The 12,921-nt window shown below is 54.6% G+C and overlaps 5 protein-coding genes across 5 annotated transcripts; 2 read left to right on the top strand and 3 right to left on the bottom strand.

The window, feature by feature from the left end:
• Window positions 1-28: 28 nt before the first annotated feature.
• Window positions 29-2,659, bottom strand: VDBG_08471 (conserved hypothetical protein; the record flags this gene model as incomplete). Its single annotated transcript, XM_003001380.1, has 1 exon — window positions 29-2,659. The coding sequence occupies one exon, from the start codon at window positions 2,657-2,659 to the stop codon at window positions 29-31; it is 2,631 nt and encodes an 876-aa protein (XP_003001426.1).
• A 1,247-nt stretch (window positions 2,660-3,906) lies between these two features.
• VDBG_08470 (predicted protein) lies at window positions 3,907-4,269 on the top strand (the record flags this gene model as incomplete). Its single annotated transcript, XM_003001379.1, has 1 exon — window positions 3,907-4,269. The coding sequence occupies one exon, from the start codon at window positions 3,907-3,909 to the stop codon at window positions 4,267-4,269; it is 363 nt and encodes a 120-aa protein (XP_003001425.1).
• Window positions 4,270-6,357: 2,088 nt separating this feature from the next.
• Window positions 6,358-8,570, bottom strand: VDBG_08469 (glutaminyl-tRNA synthetase; the record flags this gene model as incomplete). The annotated part of the gene is made up of 7 exons (XM_003001378.1): window positions 6,358-6,438; window positions 6,500-7,098; window positions 7,151-7,488; window positions 7,536-7,580; window positions 7,627-7,712; window positions 7,763-8,129; window positions 8,182-8,570. The coding sequence occupies 7 exons, from the start codon at window positions 8,568-8,570 to the stop codon at window positions 6,358-6,360; spliced, it is 1,905 nt and encodes a 634-aa protein (XP_003001424.1).
• Window positions 8,571-9,210: 640 nt separating this feature from the next.
• Window positions 9,211-9,992, top strand: VDBG_08468 (MACRO domain-containing protein; the record flags this gene model as incomplete). Its single annotated transcript, XM_003001377.1, has 2 exons — window positions 9,211-9,812; window positions 9,866-9,992. The coding sequence occupies 2 exons, from the start codon at window positions 9,211-9,213 to the stop codon at window positions 9,990-9,992; spliced, it is 729 nt and encodes a 242-aa protein (XP_003001423.1).
• Window positions 9,993-10,902: 910 nt separating this feature from the next.
• Window positions 10,903-11,919, bottom strand: VDBG_08467 (hypothetical protein; the record flags this gene model as incomplete). The annotated part of the gene is made up of 1 exon (XM_003001376.1): window positions 10,903-11,919. One exon carries the CDS (start codon window positions 11,917-11,919, stop codon window positions 10,903-10,905), a length of 1,017 nt encoding a protein of 338 aa, XP_003001422.1.
• Between the last annotated feature and the right edge of the window lie 1,002 nt (window positions 11,920-12,921).

Raw genomic sequence — 12,921 nt, 5'->3', positions numbered from 1 at the left:
CACGACCCGAGGCTGTACCGCTGTAGCATCACCGCCCCGTGCCAATGGGTGACGCCGTTCCCCCAAAAGGAAAGTTCCCTTGCGCAGAGAGCGAGCGTCGGATATTGAGGTTGAGGTTTTGTGCCCGGATCATCTTGTGCTGCGCGACAACGGCGTCTGCTACGCGGCCGGCTGTATCGAGACCTGTGTCACTCAGGGCTGCCGCCGGAACTGCAACGTCTGACGAGGTCAGGGCAGAGAAAAAAGGATCAAGCAGATTACCCCCCGTAGCGGTCAGATTAGCGAGGCGACTGTACTGCAACACCGGTAGCGCCACAGCATTTGGTGTAGCCGTCGCGCCTGTGACACGCGGTGGTATCGTCGGATCGATCCGAAGCGATGGACCACGCAGCGTCGTCAACACAGCCACTGTCTCGAGCGTTTCGTTGCATCCCATGGCGGATACAGACGACACAGTCGATGATGGCGAGCTGGGGTTATCGAGTTGCCCCCAGATGTAAAGAAAGTCAGAGCATTGCGCACGGTTGTCTCGACGGGACGTAGCTCGACCAAAGAGGGCCGTCGGACCGGAAGCCCCTGGAATCGCCGGGAACTGGGCGTTGCTTGTTTGCTGTCCAGAGTTGCCCACCCGGCAAGGCTCCGCGTCGACGTTGATGAAGAGGTTGTCGATTGTCATGTTGGTCGATATCTCGGACTGCGGGTACAGACGGCACTGCAGGTTAGGCCGAAGTGCTGGAATGGTTGCTTCGATAGCAATGTCCTGAAGCTCGCGGTAATCGTTGGGTAACGCACCCTGCAGCTGCATTGCCGGAAAGTTCAAGTCGTTGAACGTGAAGGCAGGAAACGAGGCATTAGCGTTCAGAATCAGGGATGACAGCACCGCGTCACTATCGGCGGGTGGCAAAGAGTCAGGGTCAAGCCCTGCAGGAAGGACAGTCGTGTTGGCAAAAAAGTCTGCACTCTGGAGGACAACATTCCGAGCGTCCCACATTGGCACCGGTGTGAAGAGGGCACCAGAAAAGATGACGACCAGCGTAGCGAAGAAAGCCGTGATGCTCGTGATGAGCACAGAAGGGTTGCCGGTTCGCAGCGCAGACCAGATGACGCGAGGCTTCGATTTGTTGAGAAAGTCAAGACCCACGGTAGTACTCAGCTCACCGCCGCCCCTGAGCTTTGCAAATGGCGCCAGGCTTCGAGTGGCAAAGTCGGCAGCGCTGTGGTAAAGAGCGAGGCCCAGCAGCAGCAGGGCGGGACCTGACGTCCACAGGAAATGCAGGTAATCGATGTCGCTGACGCCTGCGATGCCCTGGTTACGACGAGATGCTCGCAAGGCCACTTCCAAGCTCGCGATCATGCCGCCAAGCACGGCAATCACAGCTCCTCTTGTCCAAAGCTGTAATGACAAGGGCCGTTTCCATTGCCCGGTGTGCTGAAAGTACAGCGGTGCATCCAGTGGTGGAGGAAACCCGCCCAAGATCTTGAAATACCCAGAGCTGGTGCTCGTCGTCTTCTCATAAGGCTCCACGCCGAGGCGGTAGGTCGACCCTTCAAGTCGATCGTGAATGGTGGTCTCATCAGCGGCGCCGGTTCCTCGTAGGCACTGCAGCAGCGGTCGGCTGTGTGCCAGTAAAGTCGCCATGTCCAGAATTGTGCTGGGATCTCGGGGCAGAAATCCGAGTCTGGGTACCATGTCGACGGCCAGCAGGCACACAAGGACAATGACGCCAAAAAGGGCGGCCATGAGGTGTGTGGGCACAGTACGAACCAGCAGTCGCTCCCCTACGAGCACTGCTCTGCCGACAGTTTGCTGCCTAGCCCCGGCCATAATCTCATTCCTCGCGAGGAGTGCCGAAAACTGCGTCCAGTATGCAGATGCTAGACGATCAAGGGTTGCAGTGTCCAGAAAATTTCCTAGCTGCGGCACCCCATTCGCCTTGACCTCCATGGCCATCATGACGTCGATGATGCCATCCGAATCAATGACGACTTGGTCGGGGTTGTCGTAGTATTTGTCGGTGGCACGAACAGAGCCGTTCAGTGTTGCTTCGTCGTATAATTCGAATTGTGCCCGGGCAAAGTCCCACGGATGAATGGTATTGAGAGTCCGAGGTTGCGTGCTGTTGAGTCGTCTGATTGAAAGCAAATCTGTCCCATTTTTCACCACCTCCACCGGCCCAAGATCATATGTAGGTCGACAGATCACCGCAGCCGACTGCGGCAGGGCGCCTCGCAGGGGAACATCCCTTGCGTTGGGATTGCGAGGGAACGACGCCGGATCTATGGTAACGGTGCCCACCATGATGACAAACCGCTGGTCGTCGTTTGCCTGTGTGCTGCCGCAGTCACCCCCTTGGAAAGCCATGAACACCCGGGGTGTCAGCGCTGAGGCATTGCTCGAGAGAAGGTTGTTCATGATGCTCTGTGTTGTCCTGCAGGATGGTGCCGCAACCGTGACGTCAAGTCGTGTCGTCGATCCTTGCAGCAGCTGAACGCTGCTGAGAGTTGTTTGAGCCGGCTCGCAATCGAGGCGTCCTTGGAAGCCCTCAACCGTCGCCCGAAGCTCGGCAGTGGCTGGCAGGTTGGCATCGAATGACTGAAAAGCGAAGTCTCTCGACGTGCCGTCTGGGAAAGTGAGGTCGGTCGTTTGCAACCCCAGCATTGTGAAAAGCGGAATCGAGCTGGGGTTTTGTAACCGGACACGTTGTCAACAAAGGCACGTTGGCCGCAATGCTCGCAAGATGGTCTTCTACATTGGTCCGTACAGGTGTCACAAGCGCAACTGAGAAGACGATCAGGAGCTTGAAGACCAGGCCGGCCAGTGTAATAGCAACAACGAGCCAGTCCCGGTTCCGAACTGCCCTGAATATGGCCTGAGGTGCCACCATCGATGTGTAGTCCAGCGTCAATGTCCGGACGTCGCTCGGCCCACGGGACAGGCGAATCCAGGGCGCACTTGCCTTGGCCTGGTACTCAACCCGCGTCCAGATGGCCGCGACGAGGGTGACGACGGCAGGCGGAGCATACTGACATGCGTAACAAAGTAGTCGCGTGGGAGCCCTACGCCTGTATTAAGGGATGAGATGACTAAAAAGGGCCTTAATGACGGCAATCAAGCCGGCCAAGAGAAGCGCAAACGACAAGAGAACCCTTCGTTTGAGATATGGCGGTCGCCACGGCAGGTTGACGTCCACTAGGGGTTCGCTTGGTGCTGGGTCTGTACTGGGCGTCTCGAGCAGGCCACGACGCGAGGCGGGCGAAGCGAGTCGAACCCGTCTTGCGCGTGAGTTGATGGGAGTGCCTTGGGTCGTCTGGTCGGAGACGGGGGCGAAGTCGGAAGTCGAAATGGTTGGCGAGTCAGCCTTTGCAGAGGATGGTCGCTTTATGTTACTTTCTTGGCTAGACGATGGAGTGTGTCCCGTTGGATGTGGTGTGCTGAAGGAGCCGAAGCGTGCTGTATATGGCCGCTCAACTCTGTCAGCGCCGGAAAGTCGAGCTTTTGGGCGTTGTATGCGCAGAGGATCTGGCTTCAACCGGCTCTCCTGTACTATGTATTGGTGATAGGTATCGAGACCGGTCAGGGTCAGGCGTTGGCCTCCCCGCGGCACATTGGCCATGGCTCTCGCTGTGGCCATGTTGGAGGAGATTGGCGAGAGGCGACGTCGTAGCCGCGCAGCACGTGTTACCTAGCAATCGTCATGGCAGTAAATGCTGGTTGGAGAAGAGTTGGTAGGAGAGGCGATGAATAGGCAGTCGGCGGTTTTTGAGAGTATCACACTTTGTTGGTGAGAATACTGGATGCAAGTTGGTCGGTGATGGGAAGTCGCTGTCGAGGTTGGTCAAGAACCGGTTCGTCGTGGGTAGGTCGAAGCAAGTCACGGAAACGTGAGGCATGGGAGGAGAGTCAAAATGGAAGACAAAAGCAGAGGACAAGCAAGCACAGGCGCGCAAAAGGAAAACAACAAGCAGAAGTCAGTCCGTGATGATGCCATGTTTGTCAACGCTCGAGCACTGGCGCATTGTCCGTGCCACTATCCATGGAAAGGGAAGCCTAGCAACAACCGTGCTGCTGCCGTTCCCAGCTGGACGTCCTACCCCTTTGGACCAGGGGTCGACTCGGAGGAGGTGCCCATCACCGCAAGGAGAAAGCCCATCGCCGCAGGGAGAGGGTTCATCGCAGCAAGGGGAAGGCCCATCGCCACAAGGAGAGGGGGTGGGTGTTACAAGGCGGAAGAGCTGTCTGTCGAGCGATCCAGCAGCGAGGTCGATTGACTGCACATGGCCGAACAGAGGTGGGATCTTGCAGGGGTGTTGGTGAAACAAACACGGCGAGCGGTTGAGCAGGGGTTCCGTGAAACCCCAGGCGGTGGCTGCGTGTGTAAGACCACCTCAGGGTTGTCTGGGCTGTCAGGAGTCGTGTCGCAGACCCTGGCTTGCCGTGCGGGAGAATCAGGTGGTCCGGGCAGACAGGCGTTCTGCAACTAGCTGTCGGTCGGGATGGATGTCAAGGTAGTAGGGTCGATTTCCACTGTGGCGAGCATCATCGTGGATGATGTGTGATCGATCTCGTTTTGTGTATCGATTTGTAGGTCGGCACAGTAGATGAACGTTGAGATAATATGTGACAGAAGGAAGACGGATGGATGATGGTCTGGGTGAGGAATTGGCGAAGACTCGACAGGCATGCCCCTAACGGTCGCCTCAGCGCAGTTTGGGTCGCTCTTGCCTCGTCAGGATCTCATGGCGCCTTCTCCCAGCGCGCTTGCCCTTGCCCTTTGACGTAAACGCTGTACCTGCCACCCGTTGTTTTTGCCTCACGATGACCCATCATCAACACCACACAGCACCACACCTACCTACGTAGGTACCTAGGTACGCATGGATGAACCACGAACTGACCACCCTCGCGTGTTGCCAGGCCATTCAATCTGGCCACCAGAGCCGAGGCCGAACCATCCGATTTCCAATCTCTCCCTCCATGAAGCAGCCATCACCTTCCTGCGCGGGGTCGGCCCGGCCACCGTTCATGCGCGTCACGAACACCCTGTAGTCTTCCCTCACCCAAGGCCCAGCCGCAGATCCATTTGATCGTCCCAGGGACCACTTGGGCCTCCTTCCGGCAAGTGCACGATGCGAGATGCCGGCCTCACCTTGGAACAGCCTACGTGTGGGGGGCTCCAAAGCACTTTGAAAATCCACGTGTCGCTGTTGAACCCGGCGTCCCTCCATCTCACCTGGTCCCCGTCACACACGGCGCGTTGTTTCCCTGGCCGTCCCAAGTCGTGTACTGACAAATCTGTTTTCTTGTTTGTGCCCGCTACCTGACACAGGGTATCCCGTGATGCGAAACCCGGTGTAATCGGCCTCACTGGCCACGCTCTCGAAAGGCTATGCCCATGCCCAAAGTTGGCCCCAAAGGCCTCATATTCATATCATGTCCCATGTCAAAAACCTCCTCGTCATAGTAGGCCCATTCTGGCCGGGTCAACAGATATGCATAGCGCTGCAGCAGTCAACAGTTGCACTCACAGCCCACATGAAGTTGCTGTCGGAATCCTCACCGTGGCAGCACAATATGCTTTCAGCCTCTGCCCGGAGGGTTCTGCCCGGCCGGCCGCGCCGTCATTTTGTAGAGCCCGACACCTCGTCTCCAGCGTGGTCGTTGTAGTCTCTTCACGTCCCTGGCCGGGGTCTGTTCTGAAGAGGTATTTCGACGGCAGCGGAGACGGGTGGTCAAAAGGGCAGCCGAGCGTCGTAGTAAGGTGAACTGATATCATGATGAAAACCAGGATAGTACAAGCAATGCTGTGAACGTCAGGAATCCTACGAGAGAAGTCGAGCCACCGAAAGTTCGCGTGGACGTCTCCGATCTTAACAGCCGTGCGCGGAGAAACATGTTGCTGCATTCGAGTCCATAAAGCTGGCATCGTACGAGGTTGCATTGCAAGGTGATGAAGGTTACTTGAGGGTATAGCCTAAGTGCTGGCATGATTTTGTTTCATCCCGCATGATGATCTCGATAACGCTGACGCGATGCTAAATGCAACAGCCCTAGTGCTTGGGAAAGGCCGCTGACGGGGAGCAAACTGCGATGACAGTTCAAGCGCAATGCAGCCTGGGGTATATGGCCGAGCACGTACAGAGCAGGAGCGTCCGTCTACTCGTGCGTTCCGGTGCTGTTTCCCCCGCTTCATCGTAAGCCCCCATGTCTTCGTTGCCCTGTAGGAGTTCATGAGAAGTACCAGCTTCTCATCTCAACAGCGGTGTGGATTGGCGGCTCGAAATTAATGCTTGATTTCTTGTCTACCATGGCATGCATTGATCAACGACATTCTGCTCTTGATCCGCCCATCAATTCGTCTAGTTCTTGCCGGCGTCTTCCTTGAGCGACACAATCCTGTTGAGAACAATCTTGTCGTCTGTGGAGTCCGAGTCCATGGCCTACATCGAGTTAGCAGGTGCATTCAAAAGACAGCAGCGGCCCAAAACACTGGTCACTCACAAAGTAGGCGATGCGCATCGCCTGGAATCGCACGCTCTCAGGTCCGCCCTTGCCCAACTCGCTCTCGCCAGCAGCCTCGGGCCATGGCGCCCGCCGTCTGACCTCATCAAAACCGCTCTCGATCATGGCCTCGGGGTAGATGACTTCGCTGTCAGGGTTGATGTCATTCAGGAATCCGCCCTCGGCGTCCTCGGGCTTGTCACTCTTGAAGAGCGAGTTATGTACCCTGGCCTCTACGCGTCTTGAGCCCTCCGAGCCAACCCAGGTAATGTAGGCCTTGGGCTTCTTGGCCTCCTTGTCAAACACCGCACGGACCTCGGTAACCTTGCCGGTAGCCTCGTCCTTGGTGAATGACGTCGCTTTGATGGGGTGAGGCGCGTTCATGAGACCGACCGTTTTGCCGGGGGCGAGACGGAAGTAGTCCTTGCTGTCGACTTCACGGAAGTCGGAGCGGTCGATGTAGATGGTTGATGTGAACTTGACGGTGTGTGAGGTCATCTTGGGGTCTTTGGGTGAGAACGGCAGGTCCAGCTCGATACTCTCCGTAGCATCCTCGATGACGACCGGAATGGGGTCAAGGACCATCATGAGACGTGGAACTGGGGTCGTTAGGTAGGTGGTTCCAAGGGCCAATAAATAAAGAATCCTTACCGGTAGCTTCAAGATACTTGCGGATGGATTGCTCAAAGCGCTTGATCTGGATGAGCGTTTCAGCCGTAGTGACGCCAAGCTCGTTCACGAATTGCAGGATAGCCGCCGGCGGCACACCTCTCCTCTTGACGGCAACCAGGGTGAAAAGCCTGGGGTCGTCCCAGTTACGAACAAACTTCTCCTCGACAAGCTTCTGGATCTTCCGCTTGCTGAGTACGGTACCAGCAATGTTGAGGCGACCATACTCGCGCTGCATAGGCTGGTGTTCGACAAGCGCCGCGTTGAGCCACTCGTAACTTTGACGCGAGAGCAAGAATTCGCGTGTGCAGAGTGAGTGGCTAATCGAATCAGCCAAGAGCTAAAGATATGGACAGAGAAAACAAACCTAATGTTTTCCATGCTATCGACCAAGCAATGCGTGAAATCGTACCTAAGAGTGTTAATCGTCATGGTTCGCCAGCAGCTGAGACACTTACGTTGGGTAGATCTTCCATTGGTTCCCAGTCCTGAAATGCTCCTGCTCCTTGGGAATTCTGTATGCCGCAAGATCCCACATTTGAGGCTTCATAGATTAGTATGAGAGCATGTAGATAAACCTTTCAGTTGACTCACATTGTTATCGGTGATATCTTGCTTCATCCTGAGGAAGGCCTCCTTCGGCTGATATTGGCCGTCGCGCATGCCTCTGAATTTGGTCAAATTGTCTTCTACAGTCTGTTCGGCATGCTTGCAACGGTATCGCGGCGAGGATCCCTTCTCGCCACCTCGCTGAAGCTTGATCTCAGTATCGGGACAGAAGCAGACATAGGCCTTCTCGAGGTTGATCATCTTCTCAGCAAGATCATAGAGCTGCTGGAAGTAGTCGCTCGAATGCGTGATCTTGGCAGGTGTGAATCCAAGCCAAGTGACCATATCCTTGATAGCCGTGAAGTATTTTTCCTCCTCTTTCTCGGGGTTCGTATCGTCGTATCGCAAAAGACTGTAGACCACCGATTAGTCGTGCGCGGTCGAGAACTTTGTAGAGCACTGACCATTGTCCGCCGTGGTACTTGGCAAAGCCAAAGTTGACCGCGATAGCCTTTGCGTGTCCAATATGGAGGAAGCCGTTGGGTTCAGGAGGGAATCGCGTAACGACGGGCTTCACGGGACGCTCCTTGTAGACCTCCTCTAGGAAGCCCTGCTTGAAAATGGCCTCGGGGTCGATGACAGCCTCTTCCTCCTTTTTCGCAGGCTTGGGGGCTTCCTTCTTGTCAACGCCAGCCGCAGAGGCAACAGCTGCTTTCGCTTCCTTTGCCTTCGCGGCGGCGGCCTTCTTTGCGCGCTTGGCCTGGCGTTTCTTCAGCTCGCCCTTGCTGACCATCTCGCCTGTCTCCTCATCGAGCTGGAGCTTCGCCGTCGACTCGGTGATAGCGTCCGCCATGATGATGTCGAAGTCAGATTGATCTTCTAGTTGGTCACGGGTATGTGTATTGTCGTATCGGTATGCTTCGCTGTCTGCGCCAAGCTCAATTCGGGTTCACAATGTTGGGTGAACAATGGCAGGTTCAACGAAGCGCGGGGCACAAATTGAGTCACGATAACTGAGGCTGATTGACGAGGGGTCGCGATAAGGACTGGGCTTGAAGATTAGATAAGCCCAACTCTGATCTAGAGGCCAGTTTAGAGCTCGTCGACCCATAGTGCCGTCCAGCCACTTGTACCGCAGCTTCGAGTTGAGCGAGTGATCTCGATAGAAGGGGTTTCCTTTCTTTTGGAAGCTTTCCAAACTTGCTCCCGATTGATGGGGGGCGCAAATCTTGAACGAGGACCTTGGGAGGTAGGATGTGCTTCACAGCACCTTGCCGCCTAAAGGATCATGGCCCCGCCCCCACCAAAGCCAGTGCTGAAGCTCCCCTGGTTGGCATTTCGTCATGGTCATACCAGCCTCGAAGGACTGCTGCCTTCCCGGTTGCGACAGCTTTTCTGCATCTTTGCAGCAGCCTCCCTTCTCCAACTACCGAACTTGAGTCGACCGAAGATAAAACTCCAGCTCACACATGAAAGCGCGCTCGATTGCGAACATGGCTTCCGACATTCCCTCCGTCGCCCTGCTCTACAAGCTTGGCAGCCTGAAGGCGCCCAAGAAGCCCCTGCGCCCCGCCAATGAATCATACAACCGCATCGTCGGCTCTATCCGTGGCGACATCACTCAGCTTTCCGTCGATGCCATCGTCAACGCCGCCAACGGTTCCCTACTTGGCGGCGGCGGTGTCGACGGCGCCATTCACCGCGGCGCCGGCCCCCAGCTCTTAGCTGAATGTCGCACCCTTGACGGCTGTGATACGGGCAAGGCCAAGATCACCGACGCTTACGAGCTGCCCTGCAAGAAGGTCATCCATACCGTCGGTCCGATCTATAACATTGAGGGTCCAGCTGCGGCGGAGAAACACCTGCGAGGGTGCTACGAGTCGAGCCTGGCCCTGGCAGTGGAGAACGGTTGCCGCAGCATCGCCTTCAGCTCCGTCAGTACCGGCGTCTACGGCTATCCCAGCCAAGAAGCTGCGCATACGGCTGTCGAGGTCACTCGAAGATTCCTTGAGGGTCCCGATGGAACTAAGCTGAGCAAAATTATCTTCTGTACCTTCGAGTTGAAGGACGTCCATGCCTACGACAAGGCGCTCCCGTAAGTGGTCCCCAGAAGGGGGATTCCGGTCCACTGACATGATTCATTCTCAGTAAATACTTTCCTCCAGAGGAACCCAATGCCAAAGTTAACACAGCAGAAGTGGAGGAAGCCAGGGAAGCCGAAGCAGTTGCCGCCGAGCTGCCTAGTGTTCCCAAGAGTGGACCTACAGGCCCTTAGGCTTGACTTTCGTTTCTTTAGCAATGCCAATATGAACATGGCTTCCGGTCGTTTGGTTACGGCACGGTATACGGGATGCTGCTGGATGCACCAGTAGCAAGGAGTTGGGAGTTTGAGTTTGAGGCCACGTTGATGAGCCTTCGGGTTCTTGATCTCAGCTGTGCAGTCATTCTCAATTGTGAGCCACCCGGCATCACTAACGATCAAAGAAAGACAAATCACTTCGATCCAATCGCAGGGTCACGAAAGTGCAACTTCTGGACGATGGTTGGTGTTACGCAAAGCGAGCGATGCCCGAACCCACCTTAACACTTCAACGCAATGGATACGGTTTCTTGCTGCCCTGTAGATCGATATGTGCTCCACAGAAGTTCTCTTGCGCACAACATCTACCCCGAAACCTCGTGCTAGCTAGTGATGCCACACAGACCGCTGGCCCAAATCACTTGCTTGGACGTACGTCTTGGCATGTAGAGTGCTGAGAGCTCATAGACACTTTGACAGCGACCACCTATGAGATCAACATAGTTCGCCTTCACAGCATTGTCGACCTGGCTTACAGATGGCTGTTGGAAGCTTGCTGGAATCACAGGAATCTCTGACATTGCAACCGCACATCAACTTGAACAAGCTTATCTTCAGCACCTCGCTTACAGGCTCTTGCGTATTAATCTGTATAAAACTGAGATTGTTGACTATGACTTGGTAGCCACGGCAGCTCAGACAGACGCTGTAAGCCCAATCTCGCCCTCGGCTGTTCTTTTGACGGGCATTTCACATTCATTAAATGTGCAAGGGATCAAAGTTACTTTGAAAGGTCTTTTAGAGTTGGCTTCGCCCATGGAGTTCAAAACCTGATGGTCCTATGCTTAGCCATCAGACATGATCGAGTCTTAGAAAGACACCAGGACTACTGAAAGGCTCCGACTGCCTTCTGCATCGCGAATTCCCCGTACTTAAACTCTCCTGACATGGCCTTCTTCAACAATTCAAGCCTCCACTCAATAACATCGCCTGACGAGCCGTTTACCAGCTCCTCCTCGAGCTTCTTCAGCCACGGCTGCCATTTGTCCGACCTCCCTTCCATGCAGTCCTTTTGAATCTTGTCAAAACCAGAATTAATGTCTGCGCAATATGACTCATCTATTTGGGCACTTTCTTCTCTCTGGAGGGCTTCATCAGATGCTTGTAAGTCCTCTTGTTGCCTTTCGGTTCGCGGTGTTCGACTGACGAGCAGTGCGATCGTCGCAGCGTTGTCAAAGTCGAAGATGCGGTAGTTGCTTTGGTTCGTGGAGTATCCCAAGCAACGCAGAATGGACTGTATCGCCCTGTTGTGCGAGACAATGTGGACCGCTCGAGACGACCTGTTGGTAGTATCATCGAAGATTTTGGCAAGTTCATGTTCGATCCGAATGTCGACATTTATGTAGGTCTCCGCAGTACGGAAAGCATCATCTTCGCCTGGCAGGTCGTCCTCGAGCTCCACAGACAGTTGCTTGAATTTTCTTAATTCCGAAAGTGTCTCGAGTATGTCACTTTTGTTGCCTCGTCCGTCCGACACATGGAGGTGTCCCGGGCCCATGAACTCGCGGAGGCCATCACGAGGGAAGAGCGTCAACGGCATATTCGCGGGAACATATCTGGCCGCACAAATCACGGCGGTCTGCAACGTCCTCTTTAAAGTACTACAGTACACCACAGAAGGCACAGCGTACTTGGCAGCCTTGGAGGTGGATATCAGGTCTCCTGCCTTTGCCGCATCTTGCTCGCCGCTATTTGTGAGAGCTGGATCTCGATCCTGAGCAAAGTGCGCGCAGACGGCAGAGTATTGGTCCCCGCCCGCTTCCATGGCGTCGACATTGTGCTTCGATTGGCCATGACGCGTTATGTATAAAAGCTTGCAGTTGATAGGGCCACCATGTTCCATGATGAGCCGTGTAAGGATGTCTTCCGGTGTGGCATCTGTGTGTATTGTTGGTGTCGGGCTGATATACTTGTGATTTAGGGTGATGACGTTCTTATCATTCTTATCGTTTTCAAGTCGGTTGAGGTCATTGAATTCTTTCACCACTCGAAATTGGTACGGCCGTTTAAGCGGTGGAGTTGGGTTCGGCCATAATGGGCCCATTGCGTAAAATGAAACCCCGGGGGTTTGTCTTTCCTCTGATGGCTCGCAATTGTCTTCGTGCCAACTGGGAAATATCGGTGCTCTCTTTGTCGCATGAGGATGTCATCCTCTCGCAACGCCACCAAGGTTGACATCGTGAACTTAAGTACTTTGCTCTGCCTGTGTCACGTTCGTCAAAAACGTCCCTGATAAGCAAAGAGGCAAGAATAAGCTTCTCGTACGTGTACCTAGCACTGTCACACCCATATAAGCATGTGATGACCTGCCATCACTGTCCCACAAGATTCGCAAATCGAAGCGTTCGTTGAGCTCTAGCGCTCCTGGATTGTCTCAGTTGATGCGTGGTCTCCGGTGTTTGATGTTGATGTTTTGCATGGCCTGTGCTAGGATCATGGAAGAGCATCCATACCGTGGTGACATCAAGCCCTTTGCTTTTTCCAGCTGAGCCTGCATTGGTGAACAGAGTATTTGGGCTTGCGAGTCTATTTGTAGAAAGGCGCCACCCAGGTGACTGGGTCTAGTCAAGTTTTGGGTTCGGCCTCCGGATCGGGCTTGTTCTCGTTCTACCCCCTATTGGATTAGGGTGTGTTCCTGTACGCTGGCTTGAGCATGCTCGCATTTTGCGCAGCTTTTCAATGTTGGCATACCTTAAGTTGCCCTACATTTTAAAAGTTCAAACTTACTTTGTTTTTTATGTAAGATAAGACCATTTCGAGGACATATGCTGGAAGGTGTGAATGTGCGACATAACTCGCGAAGTAGGTAGGGGAGACAACGTCAGTGATTGACCATATTGATGAC

This window comes from Verticillium alfalfae, genomic scaffold (genome assembly GCF_000150825.1).
Source record: "Verticillium alfalfae VaMs.102 supercont1.12 genomic scaffold, whole genome shotgun sequence".
Taxonomy (NCBI): Eukaryota; Fungi; Ascomycota; class Sordariomycetes; order Glomerellales; family Plectosphaerellaceae; genus Verticillium; species Verticillium alfalfae.
The sequence above is the reverse complement of the archived record's forward strand: the minus strand, read 5'-3'. Positions and strand labels throughout refer to the sequence as shown.